We start from the raw sequence: 22,559 nt of genomic DNA, 5'->3' as shown, positions 1-22,559 counted from the left end.
TGGTCTTAAGTTGGTTAATTCTTTCGTTTTAAAATTGATTTTGATATTTGGAGTAATAGAAAAGATTAAGAAAAACTTAAAATGGCTTAAAACTAAAAGAGGTTTAAGTTATGTAAGATTGAAGGTAGAGAGGTTTTAAGAGAAATTTTAGTCGGAGAAAACAAACGGAATTCTGCTGTACTGACCTCTTCTTCAGCACGTTTGTTTTTTTCCGGTTGCTGCCAATGAACGCTAACTAATCACTCAAAAGAGAGAAATAAATATTCACCTTTTAACTAGTAATCCAACTTACTCAACATTTCGCATTGCTGTTTTATCATTTTGATTTCCTCAGATTTCGTGCCTTTTTTGAATAAATGTTCTTATCTGGGCCTGATTCAATGGGGGAAGACGATTCGGATCCCGTTGTGTTCTTGCATGGCGACCTTGATTTGAAAATCATTGAAGCTCGATATTTGCCGAACATGGATTTGATGTCGGAGCGTCTCCGGCAATGTTTCTCGGTGTTCCGCGTGTGCCGATCCCCGTGTGCTGCAGGAAAGAAGAAGAAGAAGCATCTCAACCATAAGATCATCACCAGCGACCCTTACTTGACGGTTTGCCTGGCCGGTGCAACGGTGGCGCGGACGCGCGTGATTTCGAATTCACAGAACCCGGTTTGGAACGAGCGTTTCAAAATATCCCTTGCCCACCCAACACCTTACATCGAGTTTTACGTTAAGGATAATGACGTATTCGGTGCTGATTTGATCAGGATCGCGACGGTGCCTGCGGTTAAAGTTCTCTCCGGTGAACCGATCAGCGGGTGGTTTCCTATAATCGATTCTTATGGAAACCCGACTGCGCGGTTCACATTGAGATGAGATTCACCAAATGCGAGGAAATGCCGTCGTACCGATATGGAATGGTGGTAAACTCGACGGGATTCGCAATCAGAAACTGCTATTTTCCCCTCCGGCACGGGGGTTCCGTTACTTTATACCAAGACGCGCACACCAATGGATCCTCGATGCCGAAGATTAAATTAGAGAACGGAACTGAGTTTAAGCACGAGTCATGTTGGGAAGATATTGTCATGCAATTTTAGAAGCGCATCACTTGGTTTACATCGTCGGATGGACGATTTATACGCAGGCGAAGCTTGTAAGAGAGCCGACACGGCCGTTACCAAACGGCGGCGATTTGAGTTTTGGGGATTTGCTTAAGTACAAATCGGAAGAAGGGGTTAGAGTTTTGCTTTTGGTCTTGGACGACAAGACTTCCCATAGCAAATTCTTCATTAACACGGTATGAAATTTCTGGTTCTGTACAAATATTTCTGAAAAGTTACTGCTTTAAGGTCTTGTACTCAAGGTCACGGATTTAAATAGTGGTCTGCCATTGGAATAGCGGTAACGGTGTTGCTGAAATTGTTATTGTACGACTATGAAACCCACAATGATCACAATAGCATCTTCTATGTACTCGATTGATAAACACAATGCAACTGAAAAACACGGCCACAACGCAACTTAAATACCTGCTCAAGTTCACTACATGTTTTTTGTGAAGAAGAAAACTTGTTAATAATGTTTTTGGTTTTTGTTCAAAGATGCTACCTTTTTTGTTTTGCCCGTCATTGCTTGGCTGCTTTTAGAATCAATGCTCTACATCATTGAGAAAGCGACCTTTAAGTTAATATTAACCGAGAGTCTGAGATTCTTCTCTATGGGGACCAGGCTATCACATAGGATTATTCTTCTCTGGTTTAACATGGAAAGTGCTTTGAATTCAGGCGGGAGTGATACAAACTCACGATGAAGAAACTCGGAAGTTCTTCAAGCACTCGTCGGTTTTGTGTGTGTTGTCCCCATGCTAGCAGTAAGCTTAGCATTTTCAAGCAACAGGCAGGCATGCACTACACTATCCAGTTATTCTTATTGCACGTTTTCCGTTGTGATTGCCGACTGCAAAATAGCATCAGTAAGGCTGAAGGACGTAAGTTGTGGCATGTAATCCAGGTTGTTGGGACCCTCTTCACACACCATCAGAAATGTGTGATTGTGGATTCACAAGCACCTGGAAACAATAGAAAGATCACTGCTTTTATAGGTGGCCTGGACCTTTGTGATGGTCGCTACGATACACCGGAACACCGACTATTTCGGGATCTCGACACTGTATTTCAAAATGATTATCACAACCCGACATTTTCTGTGAGTATCTCTTTTGTGTCGTCTTGTCTAGTATTTGATTTAATCTGCTAAACTGAAACTGGATATGCTGTCAATTCAGATATTTCAATTGTTAGTCGGGAACCAGGGCCCTGAGGCAACCGTGGCATGACCTACATTGCAAGGTTGAAGGGCCAGCTGCTTATGATATTCTTACCAACTTTGAGCAGCGATGGAGGAAAGCTACAAAATTGTCGGAGTTTGGACTTAGATTCAACAGGGTTTCTAGGTGGCATGATGATTCTTTAATAAAGTTGGGACGAATTTCTTGGATACTAAGCCCTTCCGCGACAATCCCGAATGATGATCCTTCATTATGGGTTTCTGATGAGGAAGATCCGGAGAACTGGCATATTCAGGTAAATTACCACACACCTCACGAAGTAAAATACTTCAGTTTGATTTAACCTTTGTTTGCTCTTCGAATCTGCAGGTTTTCCGCTCTATAGATTCAGGATCTGTGAAAGGGTTCCCAAAGAATGTGTTTGAAGGAGAATCTCTGGTTCTAATGCTCTCTTTAGGACTAAAGAATATAAAACAATATCAATATTTCAATCGAATGTACATCGGTTTGCTCAAGCTCTATTTTACTGCAGAATCTTGTTTGTGCAAAAAATCTGGTGATCGACAAGAGCATTCAGACAGCATGCATCCAGGCAATTAGATCTGCTCAACACTTCATATACATCGAGAATCAATATTTCATCGGATCATCATATGCTTGGCCATCTTACAAGGAAGCAGGTTTAAAAAACATTCTATCTACATTTTACTAGTACTCTTTTGCTTTCTGTTTTTGAGAGACGAAACTTTTTCTTTTGGGGGGTATTCTTAGGTGCCGACAATTTAATTCCTATGGAATTGGCGTTGAAGATTGCTACTAAGATAAGAGAAAAGGAGAGATTTGCAGTGTATGTTGTTATACCGATTTGGCCCGAGGGCGCCCCTACTTCAGCCTCTGTGCAAGAAATTCTCTTTTGGCAGGTTATCTAACAATAGTTGTTTCTTTTGTACCTTACACTAGTAGTAAAAGGGCCTAGAATCGGAGAGGAAGAATGTAAAACCAAACTCATTGGCACTAACAGATCATCCGTCGTTATTTCTAGTGCTTGCTAACAGTTTCATTGTTTTATCATGTAGCTTAGTTTCTGTTTCTTATCTTTCAGGGGCAGACGATTCAAATGATGTACAGAGTCGTAGCGAAAGAGTTGAAATCAATGGGTATTGAGAATTCTCATCCACGAGATTACCTAAATTTCTACTGCCTTGCTAATAGGGAAGAAATTCCCGGCGATTCTAGACCAAGTTCACCCCAATCTAACCTTGGTGAAACGGTAATCAAACACTAGTTCTACCATCGTATTTGTTTATATCCTTAGTTGATCGACTGTTAGAACTTGGTTGTGTTGGTTCTGCTTGGTTCCAAGCTAGAATGAAAACAGGTTCACCTTTGTCTTCAGCTTTAGGGTATCAGTTAGTTGAATTGACTTCGAGAACTTGATTTGGATCGAGGCTTTATATCGGAATATGAATGTAAAGATAAATCATTATTTTCAGGTTTCAGCTTCACAAAAGTTCAAACGGTTTATGATTTATGTACATTCTAAGGGAACGATAGTAGACGACGAGTATGTGATAATGGGGTCCGCCAATATTAATCAACGATCTTTGGCTGGGTCAAGGGATACCGAGATAGCAATGGGTGCATATCAACCCTATTACACATGGGGTAAGAGGAAGAGGCATCCTCACGGTCAGGTTTGAACCTTCATCCTTGCCATTATCATCTTTATCCGGTGTTCGGGTGCAATTATCTATGCCTAACGGAGAAGTGTTGATTAGATTTACAAATGACCCTGCAGGTTTATGGATATAGAATGTCACTCTGGGCTGAACACATGGAAAAAATCGATGACTGCTTTAAAGAACCTGAAAGTTTTGACTGCTTGAAGACTGTTAAAAGAATCGCTGAAGAGAACTGGATAAGGTACACAAGCGAGGCTTTTATGCCATTACAGGGATACCTACTCAAATAACCCATTGCGGTAGATGGCAATGGAGAAGTAAGCCACTTGCCTGGACAAGAGACCTTCCCCGATCTTGGTGGTAAGATACTTGGAACTCTAACAACACTTCCTTGTGCTCTTACTACCTAAGTTTCGATATTTGCCATGTTCATATCACTGCATGGTTCTGGTTCAACCCCGAAGAACGGGAAAATAGGGTCGGGGCAAGTTGGCTCTTCCTATATGGATCGCGAAGATATAAATGATTGTATGGGTTCTACTGAAAAACCAAAGAAAGGGGGACACAATGGGTGAGCAAGTCTGGTTCTTCCTATATATACTGTATATTGGAGAGGCATCCATGTGGTTAACACATTGATGGCTTGAATTTGATGCCCATGGTCTATTTAATGTGAAGCACTAGACATATGCAATCACCAAATTTATACCAGTTGGCTTAATTTTTTTGCAATTCGTTCTACTATATTAGATCTAGCACATATGATCATCCGTTTCCAAGTATGAGCAAATAGATGTGCACTTTATGTGCCATCAAAGCACATTGACATCACCATTATCATCGTGGAAGTTCGGTTGGCGATCCATTCCATAATTGAAGCTTGGATTGACATAGCATTTCATCCCATGAAACAGATTCAAATTATCCACCAGCTTGTGAAAAAACATTGCCATCAGTTATCTTCAAGTCCATGCCTCCCTACAAGATAATCAAGAATAAAAACCACAAATGTGAGCATCAAACAATGAAGATGGCGTATTTCGTATTAAGAGACATCATATTAGTTGCAATAAGGAGGAGATGTTCTTATTTTGGTGTGTATTAGAAGATGTATTTATAATTTGAGGATTAGCCAACAATAGAATACGACTTGAGAACATCGAGCTGTGTGTTTTTTGAATTATTTAAAAATAGTTTAAAAGGAAGTTCGAAGAATCTAAATAAGCTAAAAATAGTTTTATCTTGCTAAATTTAAAAGTTATCATGTAAATCATTTTTTTTTTAATTCTCTAAAATAAAACAGTTTCATCACGGGTAAATTGATATTATTTGTTAAAGATTTTTTTTTTCAAAAGACATGTTTGATAGGATATACAACGCCACTGCTTAAAAACTCAATGACCTCTTTTTTTATTTTTAATGTGAGATTCATGTCACTCGTCGTCTTTCCATATCGTGATATTTATTATCAATTATAAATAATTTTGATCGAATTAAGTTGAAATAAAATACACTACTTAAAGTGATATATTGATATACTTGAAAAAGATTTCAAACAACCCCAGTTAATAAAATCCAATCACATAGTAGTCTTAAGAGCTAAGAGATAACGTTAAAAATGAGAGGAAACAAAGAACCAATGATTTATAGCAGCATGTCTCCATAATCGAACCACTATGATTTTGATGTGATTTCACAATTAATTATAATCCTTTTCTCCCTTGTTCATATAACACGAATATCACTGACGAGAAAGGTGGATCTAAAATACTTCTTAAAAGTAAATTAAACGTTAAATGTACTTTTGTTTCTTAGGGATATTAAATAGTAAAATTATGGGGACAGGATTATCCTTCTCTTGTTCCAGACGTTAGTTTTCCAAAATCGGTGGCCGGCTTTAAACGGTAATCTGATAGGCTTCATGTTTCCCTTGGGCCCACGTAGTTTTCAATGATAAAGTATACGGTAAAATATTTGTTTAGTCATTGAAATTTTAGAATCATTTGTTTTGATCTCCTAACTATAAAAGCTTTTAATTTGATCATTAAACTTCCAAAATTTATCCGTTTTAAGTCATTTGGACTGTTGGAAGTTAATTCTTTAACGACTTTTAAAAATTATGCTAAAAAGTAAAAACCCTGAAAGTTGTGGTAAAAATAATACAGAAATCCCTTGAAATTTTCCTCTCTTAAACTTTAGATCCAGTTTTTAGAATCCCCTTTGATTCACTAATACAAGAGGCCTTTCTTTTAATTTTGAATAGTGAAAAGGTCTACGAGGGGAATAAAAGCAATATATCATCTACTTCATATTGATCAAACGATGAAGACTGTAAATTAAACTATTAAAAAGTCAAAACATCGATTAATTTTGTTGGTTTCAACGAAAACTAAACTAAGAGAAAGAAATAGAAAAAATAGATTTTGGTATCGGTGACTTCGTATATGTTAGTCAGTGGAGAAAAATGTTGGTTATTGTGAAAAATAAGGCCAAAATGTTAGATTAATTCCATAAACAAAAGGTTAAAACACAGTGTTTTAATGTTAAAAAAACTAATGTGAGTGACTGAAGCCAATAAAATATTAAAGCTTAATGACCAAATGGAAAATGTTTATAGTTGGATGACCACCAACATAGAAACACTAAAAGATGGAGACTGATTTACTAAAAAATATATATTAAATTAAATTTGATTAAAAATATAATATACATGAATAATTAAATATAAATGTGGAGAAGGTTGCCGCAGGAAAAAGGCATTGCAATAATTGGTGAGGACAAATCTTATCTTGAAAGACCAAAAGCTTTGTTTCTATCTGATTTCAGTAGGCTGTTTGGATACGAAAGCCTTTGTCTATAACCAACGACAATTGATTTAAGTACTAAAATGATTGTCTATGTTCCCATATGTAATGAGGTAAGAGGAGGTAAAATAGTAGATTGTCTCCAACATCAGGTTGAGAACAGCTTCCGTAGAAGACTTCCGAATTATGAAATGTCCTCCGTGAGACTCGATCCTACGACCCCAAGGTTAAAAAACTTATGTTCTACCAACTGAGCTGAATAGTATTTATAAAAATTTTGAGTTTGAATTTTTATATATATAAAAAAAATTATATTAAAAAATTCATCTATTAAAATCAAATATATCATTAAAATCGATTCAAATTAATTAATACGAAACGTTAAGAATACGAAGCGAAAAAAGAAAAATTCTTTGTCTATAGAGAAATAAAGAAAAGGACATACATATGAAAAGGAAGATTACTAGTATTTGGACCAATTAGAACCCGGCTCGTTTCATTTATTATTAGTATTTGGACCAATTAGAAAAGGACATACATATGAAAAGGAAGATTTACTAGTATTTGAACCAATTAGAACCCGGCTCGTTTCATTTATTATTAGTATTTGGACCAATTAGAGCCCGACTAGTTTCATTTTTCTTTCACATATGAGTTATATCCTCAAAACTTCTTTTGATTATTTACTTATATTTATAAATATAAATTATTGTAAAATAAATTATATAGACTGTTATGTAAATAAAATAATATTATATTAATAATCAAGTATACATAAACTAGATTGGTTATTATATCATAGTTATGAAAAATTAATAGTTTGATCATTATTTCAGTTAATATTATAATATTTTAATTAAAATATTAAGTGTTTAATTGAATTAAAAATATTTTCTTTTAAAATATATAAATATTAATAATTGAATTTATTATTATATCGATTATTTATTTATGAAGATAAATTCAAGCTTGTTATAAGTTGAGTTTGAATAGTTAATTTAGGCATTGATTGATAAGTTGAAATTTTAAATATTAAAAGAAGGTTTAAATTTAAATTATAAATTTATTTTGTGAAATACCTAAAATTAAATAAAACTTTTTTTCAATAATATATTTCAAAAAGAAAAAAAAACATAGAATATATGATTTTTTAGATTAAATTTATCTTTTAACTCGACTTAAAATGTGTTTTCAAAAAATTAATATAAATTTGATTTTCAACTTTAGTCAACATTAAAATCTTAAATCGTTAAAGAATAGCTACTCACAGCGACCTGATTTGGATTTTACACAAAAACTCAATAAAATAGTGATTTTTTTTATAAATTCTAAATCTAATTTTACACATAGATAGGAAAAATGAGAACTCAAAGGAAAAAAAAAGAGTAACGTTTTATAATCTAAGAAAATATGATTAAAAAAATGTGTAACTTGACTAACTGAATAAATATACTTACTCAAAATAAATTTATTTAATTAGTCAAGTTACTCATTTTTTTTATTGTCATTATTAGCAGCTCCCAAATTCACTGAACATTAAATATTACCTTCCAAATTTTAATTGTCAATTCAACTCAATTTTAATTGTTTAAAAATGTAAAACATGGTAGAATAATTGCACAGCAGCACAGGGTTGATTTCGTGTCGAGTAGATACTAGTTCAATTTTACTTTTTTTTTTTTAAATATAATTAACCTATAAGATTTATTTTAAAAAAAAAATAAATCAAAATTGACTAAATATAGAAAAGAACTTTAGTGAATACCATGGGCTCCAAAAGATTTTGTTCATCGGCTTTATATATTTTCTAAAAATATATAGATTTTTAAAGTTTTAACTAGATTCTGTTTGATAAACGGTTAAAAATTAAATTAGTTAAAAATAAATATTTTAAATGATTTAAATTTTTAAATGAATTTGATAATTCAAAATAAAAATAATTTGATAATTTTTTATGAAAAAGTAATTTATCCGAAAAAATAGATAAACACTTTACTTATCAAACAATATCGAATTTAAATATGAAAATAAAATTATATTATAAAATATTTGATTTCATGAGAGGTGGACCCCGAACGTGTCAGCGACTCAAATCATAAATCCACCGAGTTGTGACAGACTCACCTGCCTCCAAAACGGAAGATTCCTTAGAATATTCCGTTCTAGCCCAATCTTTGCTCGAAACTCGGATAAAGCTACCCCCTTTCCTATATAAACTAAACCCTCTTCTTCCCCATCTCCCCCACAATTTCAAAATCTCTTTAGAGCGATTCCCACTCAAATAATCATGAGTTATTCCACTCTGTCTGAGTCAGAGCAAGAACATCTCTTGGACAAACTCGACGTCTTCAAGGTTCAAGGTAGAGATAAACGCGGCCGTAATGTGCTTCTCATCATCGGCAAACGCTTCCCTGGTAAAAAAAACAAGCATATTGTGTGTTTTGTTTTGTAAATTTTCTGGGAAATTGGTTCTTTGTTATGTTAAGTTAATTGGGTATTTTTCTTTTTATATGGCGATAGCACGCACGGTTAGCTGTGAGGTTCTGAAGAAGCATTTGGAAGAAAAGATTTACCCCAAATTAGGGGAAAAGCCTTTCTCGGTGGTTTATCTTCATACGGATGTTCAAAGGAGTGAAAATTTCCCGGGAATCTCAGTCCTAAGATCAATCTACGATGCTATTCCAATGAACGTCAAGAACAATCTGGAGGCTGTTTATTTCTTGCATCCCGGTTTACATGCCAGGCTTTTCCTCGCCACTTTCGGCCGTCTGTTCTTCAATGGAGGGTGAGGGTCTCTCTCTCTCTCTATTATTATAACATTTTTGAATTTCAAATCAGACAATTTAGCCATTGATGATAAAGTCGATAGTGGTTTTTTTTGTGATTCATCTGCTTTTTTTAAGTTGAAGAGTTGTTTTTTAAGGTAAATTTGTAATGAATGATTGGGATTTGAATGGCAGGTTGTATTCGAAGCTTAAGTATGTCAGTAGGCTTGAGTTTCTATGGGACCATGTGAGGAGGTTGGAGATTAAGGTACCGGAGTTTGTGCATGATCATGATGAGGAGCTTGAGTACCGTCCGGTGATGGATTACGGATTGGAAAGCGACCACCCTAGAGTTTACACCGAGCCACCGTTGATGGATCCGATTTCTGTGTACTCTATGAGGTGCATAGCTTAAAGCTTAACCGAGCGTTGGAGAGTCGAGAACTGTAGATTTTTGTTGATACGCTTATGGCTTTTTGGGTTCTCGAGTGTTTAGGTGTTTGATATTGTACAGAATGGAAGTTGTTGTGTAAATAGAGCGACTTGATTGGCCGAGTGAACGACTTAGTCGCCAAATGGATAAAAATCAACTCTCGAAACGAATGAGTAAAGATAGGGAAAACCCTTTTTCTTAAAACCAACTTGGCCACTTGGTTCTCTAATGGATAAGAAAGAATTAGATGCCATTTTTTCATATAAACAAATGACAAATCTTGATGCTAAAGTTGTGTTGTTATATGGGAAAATGATGTAGGCAAGAGCGGGCCAAAGAATGAAACAAATTATCACATAAAAGCAGCGATTAGTTCCTCATCACTATACGAATTTTCAGAAACTGAATCAGAGAAGGGTTGGTAATGGTAACCTTCATCTTTAAGTTGTTTGCTTATGATGCGCAGCTATTCACGTACAGCTTTTATCTCGGGATGCATCTGGTCTCCCACAACGAACACGTGAACACCGTCTTTTAGTTCGATCCAGCTACATCCTGGCTCCTTATTCACTCCTCTAAGTCTCATCAATCTCCGGACTCTCTCCACATCTTCCAGCCTGCCCAAGGCGATGTATATACTGGATAATAAGACATATGCGGATGATTCTTGAGAACCCAACTCCATGAGTTTCTCTCCGGCATATGCCCCTAATTCGTAGTTCCGGAAGTTCCGGCAAGCGCTTAATAGAATAAGCCATAAACACATGCCATGGTCTATGGTGGCTGATTCGATGAACTCCTTAGCTTCATCGAGCTTTCCTGCACGCCCAAGGATGTCAACCATGCAGGCATAGTGTTCTACTCTTGGAACAATTCCAAACTTATCGGACATCATGTCAAAATAAGCCCAACACGTTTCCACCAATCCCATGTGGCTACAAGCTGAAAGAAGGTTAACGAATGTAACATGTTCCGGCTCTGTTCCTTCCAGCAGCATCTCCTCGAAAAGTTCGAGAGCTTCATTTCCATGCCCATTTTAAGCAAGCCCTGATATCATTGCATTCCACGACGCTATATCCCTCCATGGCATCTTTATGAAGACGAGGCTCCCATCTTCTAGACTCCCGCACTTCGCATACATGGTTGAAAGAGCACTTCCGATTGGTACTTCGAGACCGAATCCGTGCTTAATGGTACAAGCATGGATTTGCTTTCCTTGTTCCAAAGCAGCGAGACACGAACAAACTTTTAGAATACTGGCCATTGTGAGCTCATTGGGCATGATCCCCTCGATCCACATTCTACCATACAAATTCATTGCATTTTCGTTATCCCCTTTTTGCACATATCCTCCAATCATGGAAGTCCATAAAACCATATCGGGATGTTGTAAATAATCAAACCCCTTCCGAGCATCTATCGTATTACCACATTTTGCATACATATCGACCAAAGCTGTCATTATGTATACTTGCGATTCGTATCTCGATTTCAACAAGTAACCATGAACTTGCTTTCCTTCTTCAACGGCAGGAACATCACTACAAGCATTAAGAACACCAACAAGAGTAAACTTGCTAGGTGTGATCCCCTCAAAATGCATATTTAATAACAGCTTGAGAGCCTTCAAGGACTCCCCACTTTGTGAATAACCAGTGAGTGATTATCGCCTACCATGTAATCGAATTCTTATCACTTGATAATTCAAATGCCTTAAGTGCATCATCCAAGCTCCCACATTTAGCGTACATTGTAACAAGAGCGTTCCCAACAGATACAAACACTAATAACCCATTTTTGACCGTGAGGCAGTGTATTTGCCTACCGGTGCTAAGAAGCTCAGGATCCGCCAATGCGCTAAGGACACTTGACAATGCATACTCGTTCACTTTTTCATATTTGAAACGCATTAATTTTAAAAGCTCAAAAGCCTCCACGGCAGACCTTTGCATAGCGTAACCAGAAATCATTGTAGCTCAAGAAACCGAATTCCTTTCGGGCATTTCATCAAACACCTTACGAGCCTCAACCAAAACTCCCGATAACCGATTTACAGTACGTGTTCAGAAGAGAGCTCCCGACAAACACATCACAAAAGTTGTCGGTTTTAATTGCAAGTGCATGAGCTTGCGGCCCACTGAATACATCCGACAAATTCGATTCAGCGGTGAAAACGCCGGCGAAGGTATGGGCATTAGGCAAGACGTTCTCTGCTCGCATTCGCTGAAAGAGTTCCATGACAAACGAAGATCCTGTGGGGCCTTGTTGAGAGTAGCCATTGATGATGCAGTTCCAGGAGACAACATCTCTGTCTCGTATATTTTCGAATACACGCTTGGCTCGTAACAAGTCCCCGCATTTGGTGTACGCAGGAAGATGAACCAGCTATTACTATTCGAGCGTGAATCGTAAGGCCTCGGAGCAGGTCTCTTTGTTTGGTACATTGAATGAGTTCTGAAAAAAAAGGAGATATATCGTGGAGAAGTCATCAACTATGTAAAAGCTTGGGTTTCGGCCTTTGTTGATGAGACATCGCTCAACTGAGAGCATCGAAGCAAAGCTCAAAACTCTTGCAAAAGAACCAACCCCAATGAATCCAAGCAATAGCCCAAATTAGTTACACACATTTTAGTTTGGTTATCAATAGAATAAGTTTATAATTGGTTGAGTGACTGAGTTGTTAACTTTTTTTTTTTTTTAAGTTATGAGTTTTAGACATATCAGCAGTATTTCTTTCTTTCTTTTTTCCTACAAGCAAGATTAAAATTAGATTTAAAATTTATCATAAAAAAAAATTATCCGCAGACCGCAGTATATATAATTATATATCCACCATCTACTTGTGTCCTTGCAAATATCAAGAACATGACATGGAACTTATACAGGTAAATAAGGTTGCTTCAATGAGACTACTTCATTGTTTCTATGATAAGTAAACGCATCAAATTAGCAAACCTCGTTCAGATTAATATCATCCTAAAAAATGGTTGTGTCTTTCTAAGGTTAATATAATCTTTCAAATTTCCTACAACAGAAGTGAGAAAATATAAACTATATTTGAACTGTTAAAAATATTTCGAGATAAAAAGAATTTAAATTCAATCCTAAATGTTCCATTTTTCCCACTGATTCAATCATGGCTCTGACGGTATCTCGGTATGACAACTGGTATGTTCCTTGGGAGGAGGGGCTGATGGTGCACTGATCATTGATGCTGCAATTATCAAATAGATACTGATATCCTTTTATCTGATTTTGTATATTTTGAAATTTGGAACTGTGTAAATCTGTAAACAATTAATTGGATATGGTTAGGTCTTGGGGGTAGACTTTAAGCAATAAATGGTGCAGTACTGTGCCATTACTAATCTTACACATACATGCAAGTATATTTGTGAGAATTTGTTCTCTCTTTAACCTCTGGGAAATGAAAAGGAAAATTTGACCATTACTATACTAATTATAAGATCAGAACAAAATTACACACAACAAACAGTCACTTTCGTTTGTGTTTTTCTACCATTGCTATTAGAGAGACTTCTTGAATCTCTCCAAGCTGCCATTAATTCTCAACATGATTCATGCGACTCTTGGATTTTGACAAGTTTCATTGAAAAGAAATAAACAGTGAAATATGGTCGATGTTCATTAGCATAGACGATTTGAGACAATAAAGTCATCATTTGAACAAAGAAGTTTTTAATATATATGATGATAGGTTTCACGTGGCAACCATTAGCAAAGACTAATTAAATTTTCCATTGATCATTTTTGTTGTTGGAGGTTTTAGTTTCATTTTTCGGTTTCATGTATAATGAGGGTTTTGTTCATCAGAAACGAGGGGGTGAGATGATGAAGGGAAAGAAAAGACAGAATTAAAAGGTGTTTTTTTTTCTTTTCACCAGTAACGAGGGAAAAAAGAGAGTATATAAACATGACGATGATCCTTTGATTCTTCTAAATATACCCTTCATATAGGGGATTGAACCCATCACTCTTTTTCTCTCTCTTATTTACTGTCTTCCTTCATTGATTCTTAAATAGAACCGCATCAGCCCTTCTCTTTACCATCAACTCTACTCTCAGTGTTCTCTTGAAACCCTAGTTGTCATTAGCTGTTTCTCCTCTTTGGTTCGTTTTAGTTTACTGTTTCCTCGTTCATTCTTTTTATATTCTTTTCGTCGACATAACAAAAGGTAGAAAGTAATGGCCGGTAAAGGAGAAGGTCCAGCCATCGGAATCGATCTCGGAACCACTTATTCTTGCGTTGGTGTTTGGCAACATGATCGTGTTGAGATTATCGCCAACGATCAAGGTAACAGAACGACGCCGTCTTATGTCGGTTTTACCGACACTGAGCGTTTGATCGGTGATGCAGCCAAGAATCAGGTCGCCATGAACCCCATCAACACCGTCTTTGATGCAAAGAGATTGATTGGACGTAGATTCAGTGATGCATCTGTTCAGGGTGATATGAAACTGTGGCCATTCAAGGTCATCGCTGGACCTGGTGACAAGCCAATGATTGTTGTTACTTACAAGGGTGAAGAGAAACAGTTTGCTGCTGAGGAGATCTCTTCAATGGTACTCATAAAGATGCGTGAAATTGCTGAGGCTTACCTTGGGTCTACAGTTAAGAATGCTGTGGTTACTGTCCCTGCTTACTTCAATGACTCCCAGCGTCAAGCAACAAAGGATGCTGGTGTCATTTCTGGTCTTAATGTCATGCGAATTATCAATGAACCCACGGCTGCTGCCATTGCTTATGGTCTTGACAAAAAAGCTACAAGTGTCGGTGAAAAGAATGTCTTGATCTTTGATCTTGGTGGTGGTAATTTTGATGTCTCTCTTCTAACCATTGAAGAGGGTATCTTTGAAGTGAAATCCACTGCTGGGGATACTCACCTTGGAGGTGAAGACTTTAATAACAGAATGGTGAACAACTTTGTCCAGGAGTTTAAGAGAAATAACAAGGACATTAGTGGTAAACCCCAGAGCTCTTTGGAGGATGAGGACTGATTGTGAGAGGGCAAAAAGAACCCTTTCATCCACTGCCCAGACTACTATAGAGACTGATTCCTTGTATGAGGGTATCGATTTCTACTCAACCATTACCCGTGCCAGATTTGAGGAACTTAACATGGACCTATTCAGGAAGTGTATGGAACCAGTTGAGAAATGTTTGAGGGATGCCAAGATGGACAAGAGCTCAGTCCATGATGTTGTTCTTGTTGGTGGTTCCACTAGAATTCCAAAGGTTCAGCAGCTTTTGCAGGATTTCTTCAATGGAAAGGAGCTCTGCAAGAGCATCAACCCTGATGAGGTTGTTGCCTATGGTGCTGCTGTCCAGGCTGCCATATTGAGTGGTGAGGGTAATGAGAAGGTGCAAGATCTATTGCTCCTGGATGTCACCCCCTTGTCTCTTGGTTTGGAAACTGCTGGTGGTGTGACGACTGTTCTGATTCCAAGGAACACCACCATCCCGACCAAGAAAGAACAGGTCTTCTCTACCTACTCCGACAACCAGCCTGGTGTGTTTATCCAGGTCTATGAAGGTGAGAGAACAAGGACCAGAGACAACAACTTGCTTGGTAAATTTGAGCTCTCTGGCATCCCTCCAGCACCCAGGGGTGTTCCACAGATCACAGTGTGCTTCGACATCGAAGCCAATGGTATCTTGAATGTGTCTGCGGAGGACAAAACCACCGGACAAAAGAACAAAATCACAATTACTAATGACAAGGGTAGACTCTCAAAGGAAGAAATCGAGAAGATGGTTCAGGAGGCGGAGAAGTACAAATCGGAGGATGAAGAGCACAAGAAGAAGGTCGAGTCAAAGAATGCGTTGGAAAACTATGCATACAACATGAGGAACACAGTGAAGGATGAGAAGATTGGTGCCAAGCTTTCTGCAGAAGATAAGAAGAAGATTGAAGATGCAATTGATCAAGCCATCCAATGGCTGGACAGCAACCAACTCGCCGAGGCAGATGAATTTGATGACAAGATGGAGTTGGAGAGCATCTGCAAACCCATCATTGCTAAGATGTACCAGGGTGCCGGCGGTGACATGGGTAGCTGCATGGATGATGATGTCCCAGCTGGTGGAAGCGGTGCTGGCCCAAAGATTGAGGAAGTTGACTAAGAATCTTATTTGATATCTTTCATCTGATGTCCCGGTGTCTTAGTTGTTGGTTTTATGTTTTCCTTTTGTTGTTTCCTAATCGAATTTAAATGAACATTTTTGGGGTTTGTTGCTCTATCTTCGGTTACACTCTATCCGAAGATGGTTTTATGATTTTAAGAATCTTGTAATTGTTGTTGTGGTTCAAAAAAAAAAAACTCTCCTCTCTGTGTTGTTTGTGCCACTGTGTTAATACAAAAGGCTGGTTTTTGGCTATCAGGGGGGGTTTAGCAAAGAGTTTCTTACAGAGTTTATTGGCATTCTGTCCACCTCCCAATCATGGGAAAGAAACACATTCTCTTTTACCTTCTCATCTGATCTTCCATGGAGGTGGACATACTGTCAACTGGTCTCTGTTGGCTTCTCTTTGTAAAACCCTTTTGATGCATTTCTTTTACCCTATCTCTTCCTTTCATAAAGATCCAGGCAAATACCATTTTATGCAGTTTTTGCTCTTTCTGTATGATACTTTAGCATTTCCTGGGTGTACCGAATTCCATCTAGGGGTTTTAGGGTTAGCTTCTAATTTTTGCATGTATCTGTATCATGAAAGATGAATGAAATGATTAAAACATTTGAAACTATTTGTAAAGATGAATGGTTAGTTTCTTGAAATAAATGCATCTAATTCAAGTATACTAGCGCTATACTATTGTACATACAATCATGTTGATTATCAGATATCAAATATACTATTTTTAGAAAATCATGTTGATCATTGGATATTGCAATCAAAGAAGAATGATATGTTAATGGCTTCAATCTGTAGAGTACTGATGCAACTATCCTTAGCATATGATATACATATTTTCTACTCTCCCAAGTGCTTGTACTTCGGCTCATGATTGATATATTCCCAAAATGTTTTTACCTTTTTAAGTGCCTGTAGGTGTTGAGAGGGGAATGTGCTGGGGTGGTCTTCTATGATTTATCCTTTTCGGTTTGGATGGAAAGTCACAACCTCGTGTTTGGTGGAGGGGAAATAAAGAGAAGAGAGACTGAATATGATGATGAACAATTGTCTAGAGAGAGCTCGAGAGAAAGAAGAAAAAAAAATCCTTTCACCAATCTTGCATGGTTGTTTATATATTGACCCTTAGTTTTGATGACAGATTTAGGATAAGGATGATTATTCGTAAGTTGGTAGAATTGATTATTCATAAGTTGGAAGAATTGATTATTCATAAGCTAGTAGAACAAATATGGTTGTTAGGTGATAAATTTGATTATACCGAAACATCTTGCTCCTGTTGGTTAAGTTAATAGATGAGTTCGATGCTACATATCTTAATGTTGCTAATGACGATTACTAATTATAATTTAGGTCAAATTGTAACCAAGGAACCAAGTAAATTGATTGATGTTATAACAGAGAATGGAAAAGATGTGCTTGAGTCGGCATGTGTTGTGAATGACAATCCGATGATTGTGAGTTATTTGAGCGATGCCTATGTTCTCCAAGGGAATTTGGAAACAGGTTCCATACTGCATAATTTGCCCATTGACATAGTAACTGTGCAAGGAGATCATGGGAGAAACATCCCGGTGGACTGTCACAATATCCATCCACCATGCTATTGATAGCAGATGACGATGATCGTGTCGTTCTGTTACATTCATTGAAGATGTTGGCAGTAAGTTTCTCTGTTCTTTTTCGGATGATGCAACATGTCCTTTGTAACCCGATCATTGGACGCATCGAGTTTTGACCTTACGGCGGTTTCTGCTTCAGATCGATGAGGATGCTGCCCGGTATAGCTTCATGGCTAAGGCGTTGGGTGCATCTTGGATAGAGTAACTAATATATTCTCGCTTTTCCTGAAAAGGAAGAATAACTTTATATATCATCTCATAAACAAGTACTATGAATCTCCACTTCTAGAACCTTGCACGATTCTTCCACTGCCTGAGAATCACATGTAAATGACAACGTGAGACTATAGATTCGTTGACCACTTCCAATGCATTGTGAAGATACTATTTTTTATCCATTTTATTATTATTATTATTAATATTAATATTATTATTATTATTATTATATTATTATTATTATTAGCATTTTATTATTATTATTATTAATTATTATTATCATTATTAATATTATTATTATTATTATTAGTATTTATTATTATTATTAATATTATATATTATTATTATATATTATTATTATTTAATAAATAATTACAACTGGACCGGCCCAGTTACAAGCCAACTAGAACCGGTCCAGCCAACCAGAAACCCTAAACAAATTAGTAAGGTTTCAGCTAGGGTTTCTAAACCCTAGCCACACCCAGCCGCCTCTGATGCTTCCAGATCCCAGCCGCCGCCTCACTGCCAAGTGGTCCAATGGCCCACTGCCGACGCCTCCGCCGCTGCCACGTCCCGAATGAAGGCTCCAGAAGATCAACGCCGGCCGTCCACGCCAAGGCTACGGGGTGAGTCACCACTGGTAGTCCGGTGACTCACCAAAGCCCTCTCTTCGGACCGGTCCGATGACCGCACCGGTGGTGGCTATAAAAGCCACCACCCACCTGAAAAAAAAAAGGAGAGAGCAAGAAGAGAAAGAAACAGAAAGAAAAATACAGAGAAAAAAATAACAACAACAACAACTACCAACGATCCCAGTCCACAGCAGCAGAGCAAAAATAGAAAGAAAAGAGAGAGAAGCTTACCAAGGAAGCTTTGACCACCACCGGAATCACTGAACATCGTCGGAAAATCAAAAATACCGAAGGTATATTTACAGATCTGCTCTGATTGGGAGCCATTTAAGGAAAAAGAACATCGGAACCGTCCTTAGGACGGTCCGATCTATCTACTAGTATAAGAATAATTTTTTCCGGCCACCGGATGCGGTGGCCGGCGGTGACATTCACGGCGGCACACGGTGGCCGACCGATGACCGGCTTCCCTCCGTGAGGGAAGCTAGAGAGAAGGCAGAGAGTTTGAAACTCTCTCGGTTTAGAGAGAGAAGGAAATGAGGAATGAAATGGTTGGCCCTTCGGGCCAGCCGATATTGGACATTTATAGTCCTTCCCGAACGACGTCGTTTCGGGAAGGACTATGCGCGTAATTACAAAATAATTAAATCCCTTCCGCAGTCCTTAGTACTTGTAAACTTTACATTTTAGTCACTAAATTGAATTTTTAATATTTTTTAGTTCAGTCTTCGAATTTTAAATTTATTCATTTTAGTCCTTTTATTAAAATATATATTTAGGATAAATAACAGATTTAATCCCTTAATTTTAATAAATAAAGTTTTCATCCCTAGTGCATATTTTTAATTAATTTTATTTTAAAATTTGATTTTTAAATAAATTCATTTTAGTCACTAAGTTATTAAAATTAGAAAATAAAATATTTAATCCCTATAATTTCAATTAATTAGGAATTAGATTTAATTTTATTCATAATTTAATTATTTTATATGTTTTCATTTTATTGTTTAAAATATATTATTTTAGTGATATTTTTATACTGTTAAATATTTTTATATATACATATAATAAATATTTTTGATATCGAAGAAAAGGACAGTCTTAATACAACTGGATGTCCTATTCTGATATTTTATAATTAAAAATTAAATAATATTATTTAAAAACTAATATTTATCAATATCAAAGAAAAGAGCTGTCTTAAGGCACCTAGAAGTTCTTTTCGGATATTTTAAATAAATAAATATTTTTTTTTACAATTTTAAATTATAAGATTATAAATTAAATATATTTTTGAATTTTTAAATTTTTAATAATAGAGACAATTTATAATTAAAAGTACCAATTTTGGGCGTTGTAGGGGTGCTAATCCTTCCCTAAACGTAACCGATCACGAATCCCTTTTTATTATTAAAAAGAACGAATTTTTGGTTATAAAACGCAGATCAGTTCTCTTTTAAATATGGTTTTCTTAAAAACTATTTTAAAAGAAAATTTTTAGGTATTCGACCTACCTGATTCAAAGGTCGATGGCGACTCACCAATTATTTTCAAAATTATTTATTAACATCAATTTCCCCTCCAAATTATAATATTTCGTGCCCGGACGAAACCGGTTACGACAGCTTGGCGACTCTGCTGGGGACCGGGTCAAACTTTTAAATAAATTGTCTCTATTAATTAAAAATTAAAAATTTATATATTTAATTTTTAATTTTTTCCTTTCAAATTTTTTTTATTATTATTTTTATTTGCAAGTATTTATTTCAGTATTTATTTTATGTCAAAAGTTTAACATTTCTCCTCACACACAACACTTGCATTGCATAACATAAAGCTCTATAATTGAGTTGTCCCTTTTAAGTGAAAGTGAAAGCAACGTCTTCGTGAGAATTTATTCTCCGTGTCAGACCTAGCAAGTAACTTTCGGGGTTCATATGCTCTCTGTCTTCGTGAGAATTTATTCTCCGTGTCAGGCATAGAGAAATGTATCCCCTCGAATTGAACTCGATCCACTTTAGTCTGTAATGGACTAGGATTGAGGGTTAGCAACCCAAGGGGGCACTAACAAGGACAATTCGGGTACCTTTACTCCTAGTTCTGAAACCCTGCATATAAAAAACCTTAGAAACTCTTCCAATCAGAAGTCATTTTGTCTAAAATAGGTGTACACACAGGAGAAATGAATTATGTCTTTCCTGTTAATTTATTTTACATGTTTATTTAAATTATTTAGAAAAGCATGTTTAAATTAAATGAATGTTATTATCCTTTAAACTAACTTATTTTCTTTTGTGTGTTCTTTATTTTTCTGTTTGCATAGCATCATACAGGATAAAAGACATTGATCCTTGTGTTAATAGTCTCATTGGAAAACCTTCATCCATGGATAAAAAGGGTTCAAGTCAAGTAATTCTAAACTCAGAAGTAAGACAGTGGGCTGAAGATTTACAAAGACAAGAAGGAGATAGTCTGCAGGATGATTATGTATCTGACTTATCCAGTTATGCTTCAGTTTCACTAAAAAGAAATGATATGCAAGATTTGCGAAGCATTTGGGAAAGTTGGGATTCAAACAAAAAATTGCAGTTTTATCAGACTTACGGAGATATCCCATATCTGCTCTATGTAGAAATTGATGATGAATTACTCCGAGCCATAGTTCAATTCTGGAATCCAGGGTACAATTGTTTCACTTTCAATAAGGAAGACTTGGTCCCTACTATTGAAGAATACACAACTTTGCTACATATAGATGGGACTTTGGAAAATCGAATCTATTCAAAGTCAATTAAAACTCAACCCTTCCGAGTTAAATTAGCAAAAATTGCCGGAGTAAGAGAAGAATGGGTAGCATCCCGTACAAAACAAAAAGGCGAAAGCGAAGGCATTGCTTGGACCAACATCAGAGAGCTTATTCAGAGTCATCCAGACGCTAAAGTACGATTCGATCTATTTGCTCTGGGTATATATGGTATGGTCATCTTCCCAAAAGTATTGGGATATGTTGAAGCTGCAGTGGTAGACTTGTTTGAACAATTACCGAAGAAGATTAATCCTGTTTCTGCCATCCTAGCAGAGACCTTCAGATCGTTAAATGCTTGCAGAAGGTTAGGAGGTGGACGATTCTCAGGTGTACCCAGTTGTTATATGTTTGGATCCGTAGTCATTTCTGGAAGACAGAAAAGGTTTCATACCGACGCTTTAATACGGATTATTCACCATTAAAGGAATTTCTGGAGCAGGAATGGCAGAAAGAAATTAAGAAAGATATATGGATTAATGCCTTTCGAAATTTGCAAAGCAATGACGCTGTTTGGCGAGCCCCGTGGCAAATACAAAGGGAATTCATTTACAGATGTGGTGATTACAACTGGATAATGCTGCTCGGATTATGGGGAGGAATTGGATATGCTCCACTTCTGGTTATAAGACAATATGAAGGTCGTCAATTTATACCTGTCACTGTTGGACTACAGTCATTTGAGTTTGCATTCCACAGCAAAAATTATAAAAGAAACATCATGGAAGCCGTTACAGCTTGGAAAACAACTTTTTGTATCCGAGCTAAAGCAGCAAAAGAAATGCTAACTCCTGATTATGAAGAATGGAGATTTGTCAGAAAAAATGAAAATATTCCTCTACCAGATCAAAATGAGGATATTTCTATGGATGATCGCATCAAGGTGGTTCCATCAGAGATTGAAATCTTGAGAGCTGAGTTTGAAGCAGAAAGAGAGGGCTGGTCGAAAGAATTAGAGCAAATGAGACAAGATAAAGCTATGTTGGGGGTTGACATTGACTTTCATTCGTCACAATGTGCAATGTTGAGAAAAGATAAAGAAAAAGGTGAGGATGAGTACAGAGCCTTACAGAAAGATTACCAGGAGTTGTATAAATCCCGAAAAGCATCAGGACCCAGCCAATCGACAGTACAGATGACCAGAGATTTGAATATCGAGAAAAGACGAGT

The 22,559-nt window shown here is 36.6% G+C and overlaps 1 protein-coding gene and 3 pseudogenes across 1 annotated transcript; 3 read left to right on the top strand and 1 right to left on the bottom strand.

The window, feature by feature from the left end:
• Positions 1-264: 264 nt before the first annotated feature.
• LOC120160301 lies at positions 265-4,509 on the top strand (annotated as a pseudogene).
• A 4,480-nt stretch (positions 4,510-8,989) lies between these two features.
• LOC120160693 (ganglioside-induced differentiation-associated protein 2-like) lies at positions 8,990-10,088 on the top strand. Its single transcript, XM_039171047.1, has 3 exons — positions 8,990-9,177; positions 9,284-9,548; positions 9,724-10,088. Exons 1-3 carry the CDS (start codon positions 9,051-9,053, stop codon positions 9,941-9,943), a joined length of 612 nt encoding a protein of 203 aa, XP_039026978.1. The 5' UTR covers positions 8,990-9,050; the 3' UTR covers positions 9,944-10,088.
• A 139-nt stretch (positions 10,089-10,227) lies between these two features.
• Positions 10,228-12,450, bottom strand: LOC120160691 (annotated as a pseudogene).
• Positions 12,451-14,111: 1,661 nt separating this feature from the next.
• Positions 14,112-16,112, top strand: LOC120160692 (annotated as a pseudogene).
• The last annotated feature ends 6,447 nt before the right edge of the window (positions 16,113-22,559 follow it).

This window comes from Hibiscus syriacus, unplaced genomic scaffold, assembly GCF_006381635.1.
Source record: "Hibiscus syriacus cultivar Baekdansim isolate YM2019G1 unplaced genomic scaffold, ASM638163v2 tig00111392_pilon, whole genome shotgun sequence".
Taxonomy (NCBI): domain Eukaryota; kingdom Viridiplantae; phylum Streptophyta; class Magnoliopsida; order Malvales; family Malvaceae; genus Hibiscus; species Hibiscus syriacus.
The sequence above is the reverse complement of the archived record's forward strand: the minus strand, read 5'-3'. Positions and strand labels throughout refer to the sequence as shown.

Coding starts and splice junctions, on each gene's coding strand:
- LOC120160693 (XM_039171047.1), top strand. CDS start 9,051: ATGAGTTATTCCACTCTGTCTGAGTCAGAGCAAGAACATCTCTTGGAC. Junction 9,178..9,283: donor CATCGGCAAACGCTTCCCTG/GTAAAAAAAACA, acceptor ATATGGCGATAG/CACGCACGGTTAGCTGTGAG. Junction 9,549..9,723: donor CGTCTGTTCTTCAATGGAGG/GTGAGGGTCTCT, acceptor TTTGAATGGCAG/GTTGTATTCGAAGCTTAAGT.